The 19,194-nt window shown below is 70.8% G+C and overlaps 2 protein-coding genes across 2 annotated transcripts; one reads left to right on the top strand and one right to left on the bottom strand.

Moving 5' to 3' along the window:
• Positions 1 to 724: 724 nt before the first annotated feature.
• MSL1 (MSL complex subunit 1) lies at positions 725 to 7,287 on the bottom strand. Its single transcript, XM_054801507.1, has 8 exons — positions 6,585 to 7,287; positions 4,322 to 4,545; positions 3,560 to 3,945; positions 2,623 to 2,687; positions 2,255 to 2,322; positions 1,870 to 1,994; positions 1,656 to 1,728; positions 725 to 1,534 (listed from the first exon to the last, which is right to left on the bottom strand). The coding sequence occupies exons 1-8, from the start codon at positions 7,146 to 7,148 to the stop codon at positions 1,444 to 1,446; spliced, it is 1,596 nt and encodes a 531-aa protein (XP_054657482.1). The 5' UTR covers positions 7,149 to 7,287; the 3' UTR covers positions 725 to 1,443.
• A 6,203-nt stretch (positions 7,288 to 13,490) lies between these two features.
• NR1D1 (nuclear receptor subfamily 1 group D member 1) lies at positions 13,491 to 19,173 on the top strand. The gene is made up of 8 exons (XM_054801743.1): positions 13,491 to 13,705; positions 15,949 to 16,278; positions 16,366 to 16,454; positions 16,542 to 16,686; positions 17,015 to 17,475; positions 17,618 to 17,803; positions 18,270 to 18,480; positions 18,575 to 19,173. Exons 1-8 carry the CDS (start codon positions 13,678 to 13,680, stop codon positions 18,772 to 18,774), a joined length of 1,650 nt encoding a protein of 549 aa, XP_054657718.1. The 5' UTR covers positions 13,491 to 13,677; the 3' UTR covers positions 18,775 to 19,173.
• Positions 19,174 to 19,194: the final 21 nt, after the last annotated feature.

Raw genomic sequence — 19,194 nt, 5'->3', positions numbered from 1 at the left:
GCGGCCGGCGCCCTTTCCCCTCCGGGCCTCCTCCTCTCTCCCCAGCAGGGGGCAGGCGCGAGCCGGGCGGGAAGGGCGTCAACGTCACGCGCGGCGGAAATGACGTCACGCACGGCGACGGGAGGAGGCAGCCACTAGCACGCAGCGTCCGTTTTCCTCGTTTATTGTAAAAAAAAAAAAAAAAAAAAAATAAAGCAAAGGGGGGGGTGTCCACGCGTGACCCCCCCCGCCCAGGCAGGACAGGCAGCGCCCACCGCCAACGTGTTTATAACTTTTATTTAATTAAACAGATTTCCTTTTTTTAAACTTTTTTTTTTCTCCTTTAAAACAAGTTTCCTTCCGCTAATTAACCTCGGTGCCAGCGAGCAGCTGCGGGGGGGGGGGGAGAGCGCAGCCCCGGGGACCCACGCAGGGACGGCACGGGGAGGGGGATGACAAAAGCAAGGCGGCGGCTGCGCTGGCCTTTCTCCTGTTTAACCTCTGGCCGGGGAGAGCCTGGCCAGAGCTGGGGGACACCCAGAGCCCCCCACACCCTGCGGAGCCCCCTCCCACCCCGGCAGCACCCGGGGGTTCGGTCAGGGCAGGGGACGCTGCGGGGGGGAGCAGACGTAGCACCAGGGCTCCCCCCCCCATCCCGATTCCTCGCAGCACACCTCGCCAACCTCAAAACATTTAAATTATATATATAAAAAAAATTAAAAAACCCAAAATTGTGCGTATAGGATTTCTATTTCACAAAAAAAAAAAAAAAAAAGGTTTTGTTTTTAAACTCTCCCCTCTGACCCCATTACAGCCACTCAAGAGGGGAAAAAAAAACAAAAAAAACCCCCAAAACCCAAAGAGGGTTCCCGGCACGTTCCGGCACCCCGCTCCTCGCCACGGCAGGGCACCAGGCTGGCAGTGCCGGGACCCCACGGCAGCACCCGCTGCCGCCTCTCGCACCGCTCGGACACAAACTGGTGTTTATCCCGTTTTCTAACTAAACGTAACAAGGCGGCAGCAACAGGCAGAGTCCCGGCAGGATGCGACCCACCCGGCTCGAGAACGCGGCATCCCCCCCACCCCCGACGCCGGGGTCTGGTCCTGGTGGTCTCCACACTCCTGCCTGCTGCTCGAAGCCAAATGTCCAAAATAAACCGAATATCGGCTGCGGGAGGGCAGGGGCAGCGTGCGGAGCCGCAGCAGGCAGCGAGGACGGGCAGGACAGGCAGGGTCTGGGGTCCACCCGCGGCAGCTGGCAGGACGCCTCGGCCGGCAGCCGGCTGGTGCCGCAGAGGGTACGGCTGCCGGCACGGGGAAACAAGTCCGAGGAACGTGTTGCAAAACCCAAGAGAACAAAACCAGGGTCACGGAGGAACGAAACCATCCGTCAACGAGAAGGCAGGGGAGGGCAGCAGCCGTCGGCGCGACCCGGTGACATACAGAGCTCCCGGCGTGGCTCCGCTATTTCCGGCAAGTCCGGTGCGGCGTCTGCTTCTTCTGCATCTCCAGGCGGCAGCGGCTGCGCTCGTCCAGCCAGGGCAGCTCAAAGTTCCTGCGGGTAGAGCTGGCGTCCGTGCACCGCGGGAGACACCGAGGATGCCAGCCCGACCCGCGGTGCCCGGCACGGCACAGCCCAGCCCAGCCCCGTCCCCCCCGGTGATGCCGGTACTCACTGTGGGGTCAGTTTTGGTAAAGGCCGGCCAAAGGCGACGACAGGCAGGTAGGGGGTGATGAGCAAGCTTTCGACTGCGGGAGAGACACCGGAGTGTTACGCACCCCCCACCTGCACACCCCTCTGCTGCAGGCAGCACCCCCTGCCTGCCCCCCAACACCCGTGCCTGCCCCCCAACACCCCTGCCTGCCCCCCCACCCTGGCCAGGCACTCACCGTCATCTGGCTCAGGGAAAAATGAGGTAACTTCAGGCTCCGACTCCTGAATCCCTTTCCTTTTGTACATTCGGAGCTGCAGCCGCTGCAGAATTCTCTGTTCCCTGATCCGCTGAATGTCCCACCTGGAAAACGCGACGCCCCGGGCACTGAGAATCCGCAGGCAGCGAGCGGGCAGCGGCCTCGGCAGCACGGAACCCTCCTGGGGAGCATCCCTTCTCCAGGCAGCGTTTCTGGTTCCCGTCCCAGCTGTGCCCTGGGTGGCTGGGTCCCGTGTCGTGTCGTCGTCCCCCCCCCCCCGGGTGACACCCCGGGGCCCTTCCCTGCGGGAGGGGGCACAGACCACCCGCTCTGCGGGGTCCCCCATCGCCCTCTTTGCTCCCACCTTTTCCTTCGTTTCTCATCCAGCTCCAGCTTTGCGTGCCGTTTGGAAAAGACGCTGTCGTCCAGGTTCTGCAACGACAGACGGGGATGAGCGTGTCGTGTGTCCCCCCCCCCGCCCCGGCACCGGCACGGCCCCGAGCCGGCAGCCAGAGCTGCGGTGGCACAGAGGGGGCTGGCCCTTCGCCCCCACCCCAGCCCTCCAACTGCAGCCGGGATTTGCCGTGCTGTTTATGCCGGACAAGGGGATGAGATGCCGCCAGCCCTGCAGCGAACACCCCGAGCTGCTCTCCTGGAAAGGTGCAACAGCCAGGAAGGCGCCCGCGGCGACGCCGGCTCCGGCCGCAGCACCTGCCAGAGCAGCGTACGTACCTCCAGGAAGTCCGAGGGGTTGGGGTCTCTCAGGGGCTCCACGACATGGTCCCTCCAAGACGGAACTGCAGGGCGAGAGGCCAGGCCGTTAGCCCCATCCTGGAACCCCCCCGCCACGGCCCCACGTCCTGCTGCCAGCCCCTCGGGGAGCGCGGCTCGGCAGCCCCAAACCCCCGTCCTGAGCCGGGCTGGGGGGAGGCAGAGACGGGCGGGCGAGCTCATCGCCATACCCCCCCGCCCTGGCCAAGCGCACCAGCAAACCTGAGCCGCTCCGAGGGGAGACGTGCCGAGCTCCCCCCGCGCCAGGGCGCTCGGCCATCCAGCACAGCCACGCCGGCAGCATCGGTGACTGCCGCGGCACAGCCCAGCGCTCCCCATTGCCAGCACTCGCCGCGCTGCAGGACCCGTAGATCGGCCGGGAAGGGGTGGCCAGCGGGACAGGACTGGATTCGGGGGTAGCAGGTGACCCCGTGGAGGAACCCGCGCCGTGCCATGGTGGCACAAGCCAGAGACAGTTTCCCAACCGTAAACGGGAAGTTGCATCACTCAAGGGGGCGCGCGGGCTGCTCGGCAAACCAGGAGGCTAAAGCGCAGCAGGGCTGGCAGCCCTGCCCGGCGTGCTGCCCTCAGCTCGGCCGCAAAGGCAGCGGCAGCCCGGCGCAGTGGCAGTCCAGCGTGTGCCAGAGCACGGCGAGCCGGAGACGTGGCTCGCGAGAGCCCATCACGGGCTGCTACTGGCCACCGCGGCACATTGGGCTGCACCTCTCCAACCGCGTCTGGGACTCTGCCCTTTGCCGGCTTTGCGGTGAGGTTGCCAAACCCCGTTTCCCATCCGCCGTGCTGGCCCCAAGGCGGGCAAACCCCTCTCTGGCCGCCGGCTCTGCCCCAATGCCCGGCACACCGCCGCCTACGCCGCGACGAGCTCTCCATCGCTTACTTGCTACAGTCTCCTCCTTCTTTGGGGAGGGCTCCCGCAACGGCAGCGGCGACGGGGGCGGCTGGTGCCAGCGGCACAAGTACATTTCCGTGGTTGAGAGATAGGGCAGGTCGTCTGTCTCGCTGCTGAAGAAGCCCTTCTCCTTGGGGTGGGCGCCGGGGCCTTTCGGCAGAGCCGAGGCTCGGAGCGGGGTCTCCAGGAGCGACCTGGGTTTTTCTGGAGTCTCTTGGCTCCGCAGTTCTCGTTTACAAACAGTTTCGGACAAGGAGCCACCCGATTCTTCCTTCCCCGGGGAGTGCTTTGGAGTTTTACTCTTCACTTTTGAGAACTCGGACACCAGTTTTTTAACGGGCGTCTTCCTCTCTGCGCTCCCGAACGTTGGCTTCCTGCGGGAGGAAGAGGAGCTGAGCTGGGCGTGCAGATCCGAGCCCCGCACCGGGGCTGCCATGGGGGGCTACCAGCACCCCCAAACCAGGGCTGCTGCACCGGGGCAGGCCAGAGGCAGGTTTCCAGAGGTGAGAGGGGCTTCCCCAGCATTTCGGGACCCTCTCCCCACTCAGGCTTTCATGAGGTTTCCCCCAGCCAGTGCCAGTGCTCGATGGGACGCACTCCCGGTGCCGGGCAGCCTCCGAACAGCTGGGGGGTCGCTGGGCTGCACCTCTGTGCCCCGGGTGGTGCCAGCCCCGTGGATGGAGGGCGAAGTCATGGGGAAGGTCCCCCCATTCCCTCCCCCCAGCTCCCCCCCACCCAGGCGCTCTCTACCTTTTGTGCCCCTTCCCGTTCCTGCCGTAGGGGAAGTGCTTGGGCTGCAGGGTCGGGGGGGGCTCCAGCAGGTCCTGGGGACACTCCAGCGGCAGCTTCTCACACGCCTCCGCCTCCGGCTTCTCGTCCACCTCGAAGCCCTGGAAGATGCGGTGCTTCTCCCGCTCGCTGTCCTTCTTCACCAGCTGCACCCGCCTTTCCATGCGCTCGATCCGCGCAAGGAGCTGCAACGCAGGGGAGGACTCAGCTCGCGGGTGCGCTCCGGGGGGGTGAACCCCCTGCGTACCCCAGCTCCCCCAGCCCAGGAGCACGTTTGCAAGACCCCAAACAGCACCTGCCCGGTGGAGACGTCCCCGCTCGGGTGACACCGCGGGCTTCCCGGTATGCCGGCAGTGACACGGCTCACACCTGCCCTTGCAGAGGGGACAGGAGACTGAGGGCAGCGTCCAAAACGGGGCAGGGGCTAAGATGTCCAAACAGCACAAAATGGCCACTTGCTCTCCGGCTGCTTCTCCCCATCCCCATGGCAGGAGGGCCACAGCCGGCTGCAAACCCCCCACGTTTTGAGGACCAATTTGGGGGGGGGTTTCCACGTCTGCCGCATCCTCCCCAAGCGCCCAGGGAGGGAGAGGGTGGTTTGTAATTAGATGGGGGCTCGATGAGAAAGCAAGCACCCGACTCAGTGACACCTGCCCTTGGTCACCCGTCCCCCACCCTCGCCTGGCCCCGCCAGCCGGGACCTGCAGCCATTCAGAGGGGTCTGTTCGGCAAAGCGTAGCACGGGGGGGTCCCGGCACCCCCCCCGGGATGTGGCTGCAGGGGGACCTGGCCTCAGGGAGAGGAGCTGGGAGCAGCCCCCACTCCCCGTCCCTGCCTGCCCGGTGCACCCAGGGTTCGCCTGCGCCCTCTCCCCCCCCACGGGAGGATGCTCCACGGTGAAGCCCTGTCACGACCTCGCCGCAGCGGCTCCTCCATGTTGGAGAATTCGGCACAGGCTGCAGGGACGCGGCATCACTGTGCGGCCACACCGGCTGCACCACGTGGGGTGGCCCTTCCCTCTGCAACCGGGGCCACCGCAACCGCCACCACTGCAGTCGGGCTGAGCCAGCGCGGTCTTCCGGCACACGGCACGTGCCACCCCGCCGGGGTTGGCTGGAGTGGGCGATGCGGGTGTGAGCGTGCGGCGAGGCACAGCCGCATGCGTGGGGCAATGCGGGCAGGGCACCCGTGGGGGGCAACGCACAGCATCCATAGGGCAATGCGGGCAGGACATGCCCAGAGAAGGGGGGAAGCTCAGCCGAGCCGTGCAGTGGGGTGCACGCAGCAAGGCAGCACGTAGCGTAGGCAATGCCCAGCAGCCGCCCCCCCCCTCCCCCGCGTGAGTGGGGCAATGCAGACAGTCTTGCGCGGCCGTGGGGGGCCACCCACGACCGAGGCGGGGACAGCCCCACCTCGGTGGGGCAGGGCAGGCAGACATGCCCGGCAGGGCCGGCCCTGCCGCAGGGGGCGATTGCCCGCGGGCCCACGCGGGACCGTGCCCCGCCGCAACCCCCCCCCCCCACCACCACCCCCCCCCGGCCCCGTGACCACGGTGACGCGGCCCCTTTAAGTTAACCCCCGCGCGGCGGGGCGGGAAGGCGCCGCGGGCCCTTTAAGGCCCCCCCGCGGGCCCGCTGCCATGGCGACGGGCGGCGGCCCGTTAACCCCCGCCGGCCCGCCCCGCCCCGGCCCTTTGTGCCCCCGCCGGTCACCCCGCCCCCCGCCGGCCTTTGTCTGGGGGGGGGGGGGGGCACCGACCCCCCGGGGGGGGGGGTCATCAATACCTGGGGGGTACCGAGCCTCGGGGGGTATGACCGCCCCTGGGGGGCCTGGGGGGCAATAACCCCTGGGGGGGCACTACTGCCCTGGGGAGACGTTAGTCCCTGGGGGGGGGGGCGTTAACCCCTGGGGATCCTGGGGAGGGGGGCTGATGCCCCCCTGGGGGTAGAACTCCCCGAGATTGGGGGGGGGGAGCATTAACCCCCTGGGTGGGCATTAACCCCTGGGGTGCCACGGGGGGGGGGGGGGCGTTAACCCCTTGAGTGCCACGGGGGGGGGGGGGGCACTTACCTGTTGGTGGGTGGAAGCTCCGGGGGACCCCTGGGTGCTTGGGGGGGGGGGGGGGACGGGACATTAACCCTTGAGGGGGGTTACCCCGCGGGTGGGGGGGGTTAACCCCTGCTGTGCCGCGTTCCCGCCCCACCCCCCCACCCCCCCGTCGTACCGTGTCCCGTTCGGCCTTGAGCTCCTCGATCTGCCGCTCCTTGGCCTGCAGCTGCTGCTGCTGCTGCTCGATGAGGTCCAGCTGGAGCAGCAGGATCTGCCGCAGGCAGGCCGCCTGCCCCGGGGAGCCCCCGCCGGCCCCCATCCCGCCGCGCCGCGGACCGCTCTTCCACTTGCCCTCGGCGGGCGGCGGCGGAGGAGGAGGAGGGCCCGGCTCAGCGGGTCCCGCTCCCGGCCCCGGCCCCGCTCCCGGCCCCGCCGCGCCCTCCCCGGCGCCGCGCCCGGGCAGCACCGCCTGGTAGCGCGGCCGGGCGCCGGCATCCCCCGCTCCGGCCTGCTTGCCGCCGGCCAGCGGCACCAGCCCGGCCCAGCGCTGCTGCTGCTGCTCCGCCGCCGCCGCCACCACCCCGCCGCCGCGGCCCTTGTGTGCCCCCAGCGGCGGCGGCGGCTCCCGGGGCCGGCGGGGCGGCGGGCGGTGCGGTGCGGCGCCCTCCTCCTCCTCCTCCTCCTCCTGCCCCCCCCCGCCCCGCGGCGGCTCGGCCGCCCGGAAGGCGGTGGACCTCATGGCCGGGGCCCGCCGCTCCGCGCCGCCCCGCTACCGCCCGCCGATACGGCGCAGCGGCCGCCGCCACCGGCTGCGCGGCCCGGGGGGCGGCGGGGCCCCGCCGCCATCAGCGCAGCGCATCCCCCGCCCCGGGTGGCGGGGGCCGCGGGACACGGGCAGGGGCTGCCCCGCCGCCCCCCTCCCCGCGCGGGGCAGGGATGGGGCCGAGCCGGCGCCCACCCGGGAGCGCTCCACGCGGGGCTGCTCCACGTGGCGGGAGGGGGGGGGGGAGTCGGGGGGCGCGGGCCGGTACCGGGGGCGGGTCGAGGCCGGGGCCGCGCGGCGGCCCCCGGTTACCTTTAAACCGGGCTCGGTGCGCATGCGCCGGCGGCGGCCCCGGCCGGGGCGGGGGCGCGGGGGGGGTGTGGGAGCCGGGACCCCGGGGGGCGAGGAGTGGGGGTAGGGACGGACCGGGGGCACCCCCGGGGATAGCCCCTACCCACCGCCACCGCCTTCCCGGGACGTGGGGCGGTGTCCACGCGCGGACGCGCCGGTCCCGCGTGGGGCGCTGCCAGGTAGTGCCGGGGCCAGGCGGGGGTCCCGGGCCGGCAGTACCGGGCCGCGGCCGCCCGGTGGCTCCCGAGCGCGGCGGCTCCGCCCGGAGCGCGCCGGGGTCCCGCTCCCGCCCTCGGGCCCCGTCCCGCCGCCCACCGTGGGTCTGTCGGGTCTCAGCCCGGCCCCACGGCGAGGGGACTCGGAGGAACGCGGGGAGCCCCCACCCCAGGGGAGGGAGGGGGGCCCGGCTTGTGGCTGCGGGGGCTGGGACCCACCGCCACGATCCCCCACGCGGGGAGGGGGGCGAGGAGGGGGGAGGTCCCGCTCTGCGGGGACGGGTGTGTCCTGCGTGAGCCGGGCTCCGCCAGTGCCCCCGCGGGTCTGCAGCCCCCCGCCCCCGTGTGCACACGCACACACCCCCGCGGGTCTTGCCCCCCCGCCCCCGTGTGCGCACACACACGCAGCCCTGCAGAGGCTCCAGTTCCTGGTGTACATGTGCAAGTGCATGCACGCACCCACACCCACTCCCCCCGCAGAGACTGCAGCCCCAGCACACGCAGGCACACACATGCACACATACACGCACACGCATGCACACATACACGCATGCACACATACATGCACACGCATGCACACACACCCCCCCCGCGGTGAGGGACTGCAGCCCCCACTGCAGGCACACGCGCACCCTGCAGGCACTGCAGCCCCACTGCACACGCATACACACGCACACGCACGCACATGCACGCACGGCCCCCCCCACCCCGTACTGCAGCCCCAGCATGCACACGTGTGCACACACACACACAGAGCATTTCCCTCCCCTCCCGCTGAACTCCCACACACACACACACACCCCCCCCCCCAGCACACGGGGCCGCGGCACCGGGGACACGCGGGGGACACACGGGGCACACGCCAGGGATGCACAGGGGACGCGTGGGGGACGTGTCTCTCTGCAGAGCTGCATTCACGGGAGGGGGCGCGGGGGGGGGGGTCTCCCTACACCCAACACCCCCTGCACAGCACCCCCCACACGAGTCGCAGGGTCCCCCTCCACGCTGGCGGTGCCACCACGGCCGCGGTGCGGGGGGGAGCCCCTCCGCTCTCCCGTGCCGTGTGTCGCGCCAAGCCCTACGGACGGCCGTGCTTTCCCGTTGCGCGCGCACGCGTGGCCGTGCTCGTACGCACGCCCGGCCACGCTCACCCACGCGCGGCCACGCTGGCCGGGGCCGGGGGGTTCCCGGTGCCCCGTCCCCGCTGCGGCAGGCCCACGTGCCGGCCGGGCGCCCGCCCGCACATGGCTCTGCAGCAGGGCCGCCGTGCAGGGAGGCTGCTGGGGCTAAAAATGGAGCAGGGCTCACATGCCAGCGCCACGTGACGCCGCAACCAGCTCGCTGGGATGGAGAGGGCTCCCCGCACCCGAGGAAGAGGAGGAGGAGGAGGAGGGGGAGGAGTGGGGGGCCCGCTCACATGGGCTGGCACAGATGCCAACCGGCCCGGTGCCCCGAAGCCTGCGGCCGCCGTGTCCCCCACGGGATCAAGGGCTGCTGGGGGGCTGCCCCACATCCCCACCGAGCCGCGTTTTGGGAAGGGCAAATATGGAACCATGGAGGCACGGGAAAGGGGAGCGGGGTCCCCACCCTGCGTGCCCGGGGTGGGGGGGGTTCATGAGGCCGAAAGAGCCCCCGCGGCCCCCGGCGCTGCCCCTGCCCTCCCCTCCCTCCGGCAGCTCCGGGATCCGGGGCCGTGACGCTGCAAGGAGAACACAAACATCAGCACAAGAGATTTATGGGGCTGCGGCCAGGAGGGGTGCGGGCGAGGGGGGGCAGCGCTGCCGCAGCCCCACCCTGCAGGCGGGGGCCGTGGGTGTCCCCCCACCCATCCCAGCTGCTCCCCATGTGGGGGCTTCCCGGGCCACCCCACATGGTGAACACACTGGGGTCCCCCCCTCCCCTGGGGCCTCTGCACCCCCATATCCCAACATCCCCCTGATCTCTGGGTGCCTGCACCCTCCTGGGGTCCCTGCACCCCCAGACCCTGCACCCCTGAACCCTCCTGGGCACTTTGCACCCTCCCTGGATCCGTGCACCCTCCCAGGATGCATTCACCCCTAAATCTTGCACCTCCACAGATCTGTGCCCCCCTGCACCCCCAGATCCTGCCCCGGGGTCTCTGCACCCCCAGATCCTGCCCCTCCCTGCCCCCCCTGCATCCTCAGACCCTGCACCTCCCGGGGTCTCTGCCCCCCAACCCAGGTCTGCCCCATCCTGCAATGCCAGGGTGCTGTGGGGTGCCCCTGCCTGCTGTGGGGTGCCCCCCCCTTGCCCCCCCCGGGCCAGCCCTGCCTTGTTTACCTGATTTTTTTCCCTTTCCGCGGGGAGGGAAGAGGCGAGTCCTGGCAGCGTGGAGCCGTCGGCCCCGGCCAAGGGCCGTGGGGACGAGCCAGGGCTGCTCTCTGCTTTTCAGCCACGAATCTGCTGCAGCACGGCAGGAAAACACCCCAAAACCCGAGCACCCAGCCCTGCCCGGCACCCTGGAGCAGGACCGGGGCTCCTGCCCTCCCACCCACCACCATCAGTGGGATCCCATGGGGACAAAAGAGGGGCTCAGGGGTGCAGGACCCCCCGAGTGGAGTAAGACCCAGCGTCTCTGGTAGCTCCCCTCCACCCCCGCACCCCACCCCGCAGCATCACACCTACAGCTGGGGAAACTGAGGCACGACGTGCCCCATGGTGGCACGGGAACCCAGCCAAACCCAGAGTCCTCAACCCCATGGGGATGCTGCAGCCCCACAGTGGGTTTGGAAGGGTGTTCAAGCACGGGGGGTGCTGGGGCTGCAGCACTGGGGGGGGTCTGCACCCTGTCGGACCCCCAGTGCCCAGCCCAGAGGGGAGTGCAACAGGCAGGAACAACCCCCAGTCCCTGGCAGAGACACCCCCTCTTTCCTGGAAAAGGTACAACAAGGTAAACAACCCAGCCAGCCCGGAGTAAAAATAAATCCCTCTGCACGCAGGCGTTCGCCGGCAAGCGGAGCACACAGTCACGTGGCACGGCCGCACAGCACAACCGGCAACCCGGGCACCAGGGCACGCGGCTGTCGGCCCTTGCGCCCACTCCACGGCACCGGGAGACGATTCTTCAGCTGCCTCCTTTGTCCCTGGGGGGCAGCGGGGTCCCCTCTGCAGGGGAGGGAGCCAGGGCCAGCCCCTCCTGGGGGGATGTGGAAGTGGGGGGACAGGGGCTGGGGCGGTACAGAAGGTGCAGTTGGGGGGGCACGGCGTGGGAGGGGGCACGGTGTGGGAGGGGGCACAGGCACAGCTGGCTGCTGCCCTCAAGCAGGGCCAGGGCTGGTGGCAGGAGTTGGGGCGACACGTGTGTCCCCTGCCGCTCCCAGGTAGGTCTACCTGGCACCTGAGTGCGGTGGCACATGATGACCTTGGGGGGGGTTGAGGTGCCCCATCTACACCCTGGAGTGACTGACACGGGCACAGCCATGTCGGGGTGCACGAGGACCCGCAGGGACCCCCCCGGGGGTACACCCCCTGTCTCTGGGAGGGTCCCGGGGACGGCTCAGCCATGGGGGTCCCACGCAGAGCACAGCAGGCGCATGCTTGGCTGCAGCACCCCGCCATCCTCATGGCTTTGGTGGCCCCCCCACCCCAGCCCCGCTCCCCAGCCGGTATCCCCATCCTGCTGCCGGGTGTCCTGGCTGCACCCAGCCTAGGGCCCCTGCTCACAGCACCCTCGCACCGACCTGCTCTGCTGGGGTCCCAGCCCCATGATGGGACCCCAATAGTGGAACCCCCCCGGGGTTTCTCTCATCCCTCCCGGCCCCGCTCCCATCCCGGGGACCCCTGGGGGAGCCGGGCAGCCGGGTGCAGCCGAGCATCCCTGTGCAGGTCCGGCCCCGCGCTGTGTGCCGTGTGCCGCAGCGCCGTGCGCAGGGTTGTTTTCCGAACGGAGACGAGCGGCTGAGTCACGGCTAATTGCTACGGCCCAGGAACGTGCCGGGAGGAGAATGAGGCACCATGCGGGGCCGGTGGCACCTGCACGCTCGGGACAGCCCAGGCATGGCTGGGCATGGCTGCGCTGCTGGGAGTGGGGATGGGATAGTGAGGGCCCCCCCACCCCAGGGCCAGTGTCCCCCCAGGGCCAGTGTCCCCCCAGGTCCCCTGCCCCGGTGCCAGCCTGGCCCCACACATCCTTCCAGGAGCTGCCGGGGTTTCTCCCTGCCGGAGGTGCCCGTTGCAGTGTGGCCACGGCACTGTGTAACCGCCCGGTGACTTAGGGCGAGGGCGCTTCCTGCGGGGTGACGGGGTGTCCCCATCATCCCCAGTGCCGTGGGGCACCCCACGAGCTGGGAGCCGCCCCAGCACCCAGCGAGGGTCCTGGGGCGCCCCCAGACCCACACACCCACCAGGACTGGAGCCAGGGGCTCCTTGGGGTGCAGAGCTTTGGTATCCCCACGAGGACCCCGCAGGCCCCCAGCACAGCCCTGCCTGCAGCTCCCGGCACGGCCAGGGTGCCCGAGGCCTCTCCTGCCGTGGGATTAGCTCCGAGGATTTCCCGGCGCTGGCACGTCTGTGCTCTGCACCTTTTCCTCCTGGCTGGGGGCCAGGGCAGCACCCGGCACGTGGCACCCAGGAGGGTGCTGGCACCCCCAAAACCCTCCCGCCTGGGGCCACGAGCACCCACAGAGCCCCCAGTGCTGCTGGGCTGGGCTGGCCTCGGTGCCGCGACCCAGATCTGCTCGGCAGCTCTGCCCTGGCACAGCGGTGCTGGGCACAGCACGTCGCTGCAGCCCCTGCGGCAGCTGGGAGCGGGGCCAGGCTGGGTCGCGGCTGCCAGGCACGTGCCACGCCGGGCACCCGCCACGGGCAGCGCATCGCCCCGGTGGCACTGGGGACAGGCAGGGGCTGGGCAGGGGGGCATGGGGGGAGCGCGGTGGGGGGCTGGGTCAGGCCGGTTGGGCTGGGGTCTGGCTGTGCCGCGCTGTGGCGTGCGCTGGGGCTGTGCCAGGGGCTGTGCCGCTGCTGTGCCGTGCACAGGCACCCCTGGTGCAGCGCGTCCTGCGGTGCTGTTGCTGCGCTGTGCCTGGGTGTCCCCAGTGCAGGGGACAGTGCCATGTGGGGTGACAGGGGTACCTGGGTGTCCCCAGTGCAGGGGACGGTGCCATGCAGGGTGACACAGGCCCCCAGGTGTCCCCAGGGGACAGTGCCGTGCAGGGTGCCAGGGGTGCCAGTGCTGTGCCGGGGTGTCCCCAGTGCAGGGGACAGTGCCATGCTCAGGTGTCCCCAGTGCAGGGCACAGTGCTGTGCAAGGTGCCAGGGGTGCCAGTGCTGTGCCGGGGTGTCCCCAGTGCAGGGGACAGTGCCGTGCTTGGGTGCTCCCAGCACAGGGACCATGCCGTGCAGGGCGGCAGGGGTGCCCAGGCGTCCCGGGTGCAGGAGCCGGTCTGGGTGCAGGGGATGGTCCCGGTACCGGAGTCGGTCCGGGTGCAGGGGATGGTCCCGGTACTGGTGCAGGAGCCGGTCCGGGTGCAGGGAATGGTCCCGGTACCGGTGCAGGAGCCGGTCCGGGTGCAGGGGATGGTCCCGGTACCGGTCCGGGTGGCGGTGCCGGTCCCTGCGAGCTGGGAGGTGGCCCCGGTGCGGGGTCCCCCGTTGTGCCCGGGCTCCCCAGCGGCGGCGCGGGGCCGGGGCCGCCGGCGGAAAGTGTGTCACTGGGGCACGAGGCTCTCCCCGGGAATCACATGGGGGAGGCGGCGGCGCCGCGTGCGGCCCAGTGCGCAGCCGCGGCCGGTGCCGGGCGGGCGGCGGGGCGGGCGGCGGGCGCACAACAGCCCTCGCCGGGCAGCGGCGCGGCACGGCTCGGCGCGGCTCCCCTCGCCTCGGCCCCCTTCGGCGCGGTTCCGGCTGCGGGAGTGCTCGGCGGAGCCGGGACAGCCGCTACCCCCCCCACCCCCCGCCCCCCTTGCCCCCCCAACCCCAGGATGGCCGCCCCCGAGGCCGGCAGCACAGGTCAGTGCCCCACCGGAGCCTCCCCCCCCCCCTCCCTCCCCGCCCGCGGGCGTGCGCGCCGGGACCGTGCGGGCACCGGCACCGGGAGCGATCGCGAGCACCGGACCGGAGTCGGGGGTCAGTGCACCGGGACCGCAGCGAGGGGCTGCGCGCTGAGACCGCGAATCGGAGGGGTCCGGACACGGGGACCGGAGGGTCCTGCGCACCCCACCGGGCAGGATGCGCACCGGGACCGCATCCCGGAACGGGGCTCCTTCCTACCGGGACCGGGCGGTCCTGCATAGCGGGGTAAGGATTGGGCAGCGGGGCCGGGGCGTCCCCGGGAGGGAAGGAGGGAGGGATGCGCGCCGGCACCGGGGCGTCTTGCACACCGGGGCGACCTGAACGCCGGCACCGGCGTGCACCGGCGTGCACCGGTCGCCGGGGCAGGCGGGATGGAGACCGGGACCGGGGAGTCCTGAACCACGGGGAGCGCCGGCCGCGGGAGCAGGACGGCTGAGGACCGCGATCGGTGCACCGGGGCGTCCGGGGCAGCGGAACCGGAGGGACGTGCAGCGAGACCGGGGTGTCCCGGATACCGGGACCGGAGGGGAGATGCGCCGGGACCGGGGCAGCGGGGACCGGGCATTCCGTGGGCGGCGGAGGCGATGCCCCGCGTTCCGGGACGCCCTGCGCGGGGACGCGCACCGGGAGAGGTGGGGGTGGGGGGGAAAACGGAGGCGGTGCCCCCCCACCCCCCCCCCCACCCGGCACGTGTCCCCCTCCCCGCCGCTGCCACGTGCGGAGTTTGTTTTCCCCGCAGCCCCGCCCCGCCCCCGCCCATTGGTCGCCTCATGACATCATCGCTGCCCCCCTCGTGACGTCACACCCGGAAGCGGGGACGCCGCGTTCCACTCGTCCTTTCCAATGCGGGTGGGGGGTGGGGGTGGGGGAAGGGAGGGCGGGCTATCTCCGGGGCAACGAGAAGGGGCGGGGCGTCGCTATAGACCAATGGGGGGAGAGGGCGGGGCAAAGCGTGAAGGGGCGGGACCGCGGGAGGCCACGTGCGGCTCGAGCACGTGGGGTGGCGGCGTGAGGCCGCCTGAGCTGGGGGGCGGGGGGGGAGCTGCGGGGCTGCTGCTGGGGGCGGGGGGGTGTTGTCTTTAGGGGGTGCTGTGGAATCGGGAATGACCCCTGCGTCGTGGTGCACCCCCTTGGGGGGTTCCCCCCACCCCAAAGCTCCGGGACCCCCCCAAAGGGGGGGGGTCCCGGAGCTTTGGGGTGGGGGGAACCCCCCAATATTTTGCTGTCCCAGCAGCACCCCAGGAGCTGCAGTGCTGGGGGGGGTGGGGTGGCATGGGACCCACTGTCCCCAATTCGGTGACCCCCTTTGGAAGTGGCTCGGTGCGTGTGCCGGGAGGGGGGGGGGGGGTTGGTGGTGACTGGCGGTGGTAGGTTGGCTCCGACGTGCGGCATCCGTGCCAGCGGCACCGTGTGCGGCGGGAGACACATGGCCCCGGCGATCCCCTGTGTCCCCAACGTCGCCTTCCACGTGTCCCGGCCCTGAGTCAGCCGGTACCGTGTCCTGGTGCCGCTGCCCCGTGTGTGGCGAGGTGGGGGGGGGGGGGGCTGTGACCTCTGCCGGAGCTGGGCGTGGGCACAACACTGGGGCTGAGCGTGTGCCGTCCCCCCCACGCTGGTCCCCACCTTCGTGGGGTTCCCCCACGCGGAGCTCCCCTTGCCTCTGCCCTTTGCTGCACCCTGCAATGGGGCTGCATCCTCCCAACTGAGGGGGCTGCGCTGTCACCCCCCTCCCGGTGCCGTGGGGGGGGGCTGCGCCGTGGGGTTCTGTCTGAAAGCCGGGCTGTGCCACGGGCACGGGGTCAGAGCCGGCGGGTGTAACTGCCGTGACCTCCCGGTTACGCCTCCGGTGGGTTCCCGGCCCGCGTTCTTCCCGCAGGCACTTCCGGGGCACCGTGCCCGTGTCCCCGGCCAGCATGCACCCGGCCAACCTGGCTGTCCCCGTCCCACGTGGGGCCGGCACCCGTGGCAGCCGCCAGGCGCGGCGCCTGACTCAGGGCAGGCGGTGCACGTGCCGCCGCGGTGCGGCGGGGATGCCCGTTGCTCCGGGATGCATCCGAGGTGCTTCCCTGGGGACCCCCCGCCCCGGGGCTGCGATCCATCTCTTGGGGTCCCCCCTCAGCCGGGGGAAGCTGAGCCCGGCACAGCTCAGTGCATGTGTGGCCCTGCTGCTCTGCCCGCAGGCGGCGTGATCAGCTACGTGGGCTCCAGCGGCGCCTCGCCCAACCGCACCAGCCCCGTCTCGCTCTGCAGCGACAGCTCCAACAGCAGCTCCCAGTCGGGCTCCCAGCCCTTCCCCACCTACTTTCCCCCGTCGCCCACCGGCTCCCTCCAGGACTCCCGTGCCTACGGTGGGGGCTCGCTGGCTCCCCGTGAGGATGGCTCCCCTTCGTCCTCTTCCTCCTCTTCCTCCTCATCGTACGGCTCCTCGGTGAACTTCCCCGGGGTGCAGCAGGTCCCCGTGGACGAGCGGCGCCGTAGCTCGCCCAGCAAAGCTGGCAGCACCGTCACCAGTGAGTGGGGCGGGCAGGGGGGGCGGCGGACGTTCCCCCCCCCGTGGTGGGCACCCCGGGACCCCGCTCACCCGCGTCCCTCCGCAGAGCTGAATGGGATGGTGCTGCTCTGCAAGGTCTGCGGGGACGTCGCCTCCGGCTTCCACTACGGCGTCCACGCCTGCGAGGGCTGCAAGGTACCGGGGCTGGGGCGATGTGGAGTCCCTGCCGTGCTGGGGGGGCCCCTGAGTGACACTTCCCCCCCCCCCCCCCCGACCCCGCAGGGCTTCTTCCGCCGCAGCATCCAGCAGAACATCCAGTACAAGAAGTGCCTCAAGAACGAGAACTGCTCCATCGTCCGCATCAACCGCAACCGCTGCCAGCAGTGCCGCTTCAAGAAGTGCCTGCTGGTCGGCATGTCCCGTGACGGTGAGCTTGGACTCAGCACCCTCCCCCCCCGCCCCGCGCCCCCCCTAGAACCAGGGACTCCACGTTCAGTGCTGCACATCCCCTCTGGGGGTGGGATCCCCCATGGTCAGGGCTGTGTCCCCCCTCCAGAGTTGGGTTCCCCTGCCTGCACCGGGTGCCACGGATGCCCCGCGGGATGCGTCCCCCCCCTTCCATGTGTTGGGGGGGTGTGGGGTGGGGGGTAAGGATGCAGCCACGTTCCTGGCAGCTCCCGGGCCCCCATTATGCAGGGCTGGGGGGGGGGTGTCGATGTGCCCGGGCTGCCCAGTAACGCCGGTGTTCCCCGCAGCGGTGCGCTTCGGGCGCATTCCCAAGCGGGAGAAGCAGCGGATGCTGGCGGAGATGCAGAGCGCCATGAGCAGCATGGGCAGCGTCCCGCCGGGGATGCCCGGCCCCGGCGAAGGTCCAGCGCCGGGCGGGGGCCGTGCGCCGCCCCCCGGCCCCCCGCCGCTCGCCCCCCCCGCCTGCTTCTCCCAGTTCCCCCAGCAGCTGACGCCCCCCCGCTCGCCCAGCCCCGGGGGGGCCACCGAGGACGTCATCGCGCAGGTGGCCAAGGCCCACAAGGAGATCTTCGTCTATGCGCACGACAAGCTGGGACCCCCCCCGGCCTGTGAGAGCAGCCTCCTGCGCTGGGACATGCCCCCCGCCTGGGCCCCCGGCCCCCCCGATTCCCGGCTCTGCCCCCCCGCCTACCCCGAGCCCCCGGTGCGGGGCTGCCCCTGGCCCCGCAGCACCAAGGACGTCCTGCCGGTGAGCGCCCGGGGGCTCCCGCTCCCTCTCCCCGGGTATTTTTAGCCACTAATCGCACTAATCGCCTTGTCCACGCCGTGGCGGCGACGGCGGGGCCGGGGGAGGCCCGTGGCGCCGGGCTGAGCCGTGCCGTCGCCCGCAGGCTTGCCCCATGAACAGCCACCCGCCCGGCCGCAGCGGGCGCTCGGTGCAGGAGATCTGGGAGGATTTCTCCCTCAGCTTCACCCCCGCCGTCCGCGAGGTGGTCGAATTCGCCAAGCACATTCCCGGCTTCCAGGCCCTCTCCCAGCACGACCAGGTCACCCTGCTCAAGGCCGGCACCTTTGAGGTATGTCCTGGGACGGCGAGGGCTCAATGGATTGTGTGGTTCCCCACGGCGTTGCGCGGCGTGGAGCCCCATGGCGTGGGGACAGTGCCCCGACAGCATTGCACCGTTCCCCGTGGCATTGCGCAGTGCCCCACAGCCTGGCACGGAGCCCTAGCGCAGAGCACGGCATCGTGCGGTAGCCCACGGCATCGTGCGGTAGCCCACGGCATCGTGCGGTAGCCCACGGCGTTGCAGGATGCCCTATCGACTATCACGGTGCCCCTCGGCGCAGCACGTTGCCCCGTGGCATTGCACGGCACTCCACGGCAGCCCATGGTGTTGCAGGGTGCCCCGCGGCATCGCACAACGCCCCTTGGCACAGCACGTTGCCCCACGGCATTGCACGGTAGCCCACGACGGTGCGGGATGCCCCGCCACCCCGCCACGGCACGGTTCCCCCGTCCCGCTGACGCCACGTGTGCCGCAGGTGCTGATGGTTCGCTTCGCTTCGCTGTTCGACGTGAAGGAGCAGACGGTGACGTTCATGAGCCGGACGAAGTACAGCCTGGAGGAACTGTGGGGCATGGGCATGGGCGACCTGCTCAGCTCCATGTTCGAGTTCAGCGAGAAGCTCAGCGCCCTCGACCTCACCGACGAGGAGCTGGGGCTCTTCACTGCCGTCGTCCTGGTCTCGGCAGGTGGGAGCCGGGGCGACGCGGGGTGTGGGAGGGAGCTGGGGCGGGGGGGGGGGGGTGTGTCGCTGCCCCGTCTGCTGACACCCCGTCCCTGCAGACCGCTCGGGCATGGAGGACACGGCGTCGGTGGAGCAACTGCAGGAGACGCTGATCCGCGCCCTGCGCGCCCTCGTGCTGAAGACGCACCCGGCGGAGACGTCGCGGTTCACCAAGCTGCTGCTGAAGCTGCCGGACCTGCGCACCCTCAACAACCTCCACTCCGAAAAGCTGCTCTCCTTCCGCATCGACGCCCAGTAGGGCCCCCACGGGCCCCGGGATCCCCCCCCCCGTGCACCCGCCACCCCTGTACATAGCACCGCGGGTTTTGGGGGGACACACACACGAGCCCTCCGAGGGACAGCACAAACCCCACGGCGCCCGCAGGACTTCTGGGGGGCTGCACCCCCCCCCCAGGTGGGCGCCGGGATGCCAGGACCCCCCTCACCCCCCCCTCGAGTTGGGCGCCAGGCCCACGGCTCCGCTGGCAGCGCCGGGGGGGTTCCCCCACCCTGGCACCCCCACTCCGGCAGCCAGCGGTGGAAAGCAGAGGCCGGATCCAGCCGAGCTGTGTGGGTGGGTTTGGTTGGGTTTGGTTGGATTTTTTTTTTTCATCATATATTTATTACATAAATATATAGTAAAATAGACCAGCAACAATTACCATAAAAATATCTTTCT

The sequence above is a fragment of the Grus americana genome, chromosome 22 (genome assembly GCF_028858705.1).
Source record: "Grus americana isolate bGruAme1 chromosome 22, bGruAme1.mat, whole genome shotgun sequence".
In the NCBI taxonomy this organism is placed as follows: Eukaryota; Metazoa; Chordata; class Aves; order Gruiformes; family Gruidae; genus Grus; species Grus americana.
Note: the sequence above shows the minus strand (reverse complement) of the source record. Positions and strands in the feature narration are given on the sequence as shown.

Bases quoted from the DNA above. Each gene is read 5' to 3' on its own strand.
- MSL1 (XM_054801507.1), bottom strand. From the start codon at position 7,148: ATGAGGTCCACCGCCTTCCGGGCGGCCGAGCCGCCGCGGGGCGGGGGG. The intron at 1,729-1,869 runs GTGAGTGCCTGG...TCTCTCCCGCAG, and splicing joins TTTCCCTGAGCCAGATGACG to TCGAAAGCTTGCTCATCACC. The intron at 1,535-1,655 runs GTGAGTACCGGC...CTCTACCCGCAG, and splicing joins TTACCAAAACTGACCCCACA to GAACTTTGAGCTGCCCTGGC.
- NR1D1 (XM_054801743.1), top strand. From the start codon at position 13,678: ATGGCCGCCCCCGAGGCCGGCAGCACAG. The intron at 16,687-17,014 runs GTGAGCTTGGAC...TGTTCCCCGCAG, and splicing joins GGTCGGCATGTCCCGTGACG to CGGTGCGCTTCGGGCGCATT. The intron at 17,476-17,617 runs GTGAGCGCCCGG...CGTCGCCCGCAG, and splicing joins GCACCAAGGACGTCCTGCCG to GCTTGCCCCATGAACAGCCA.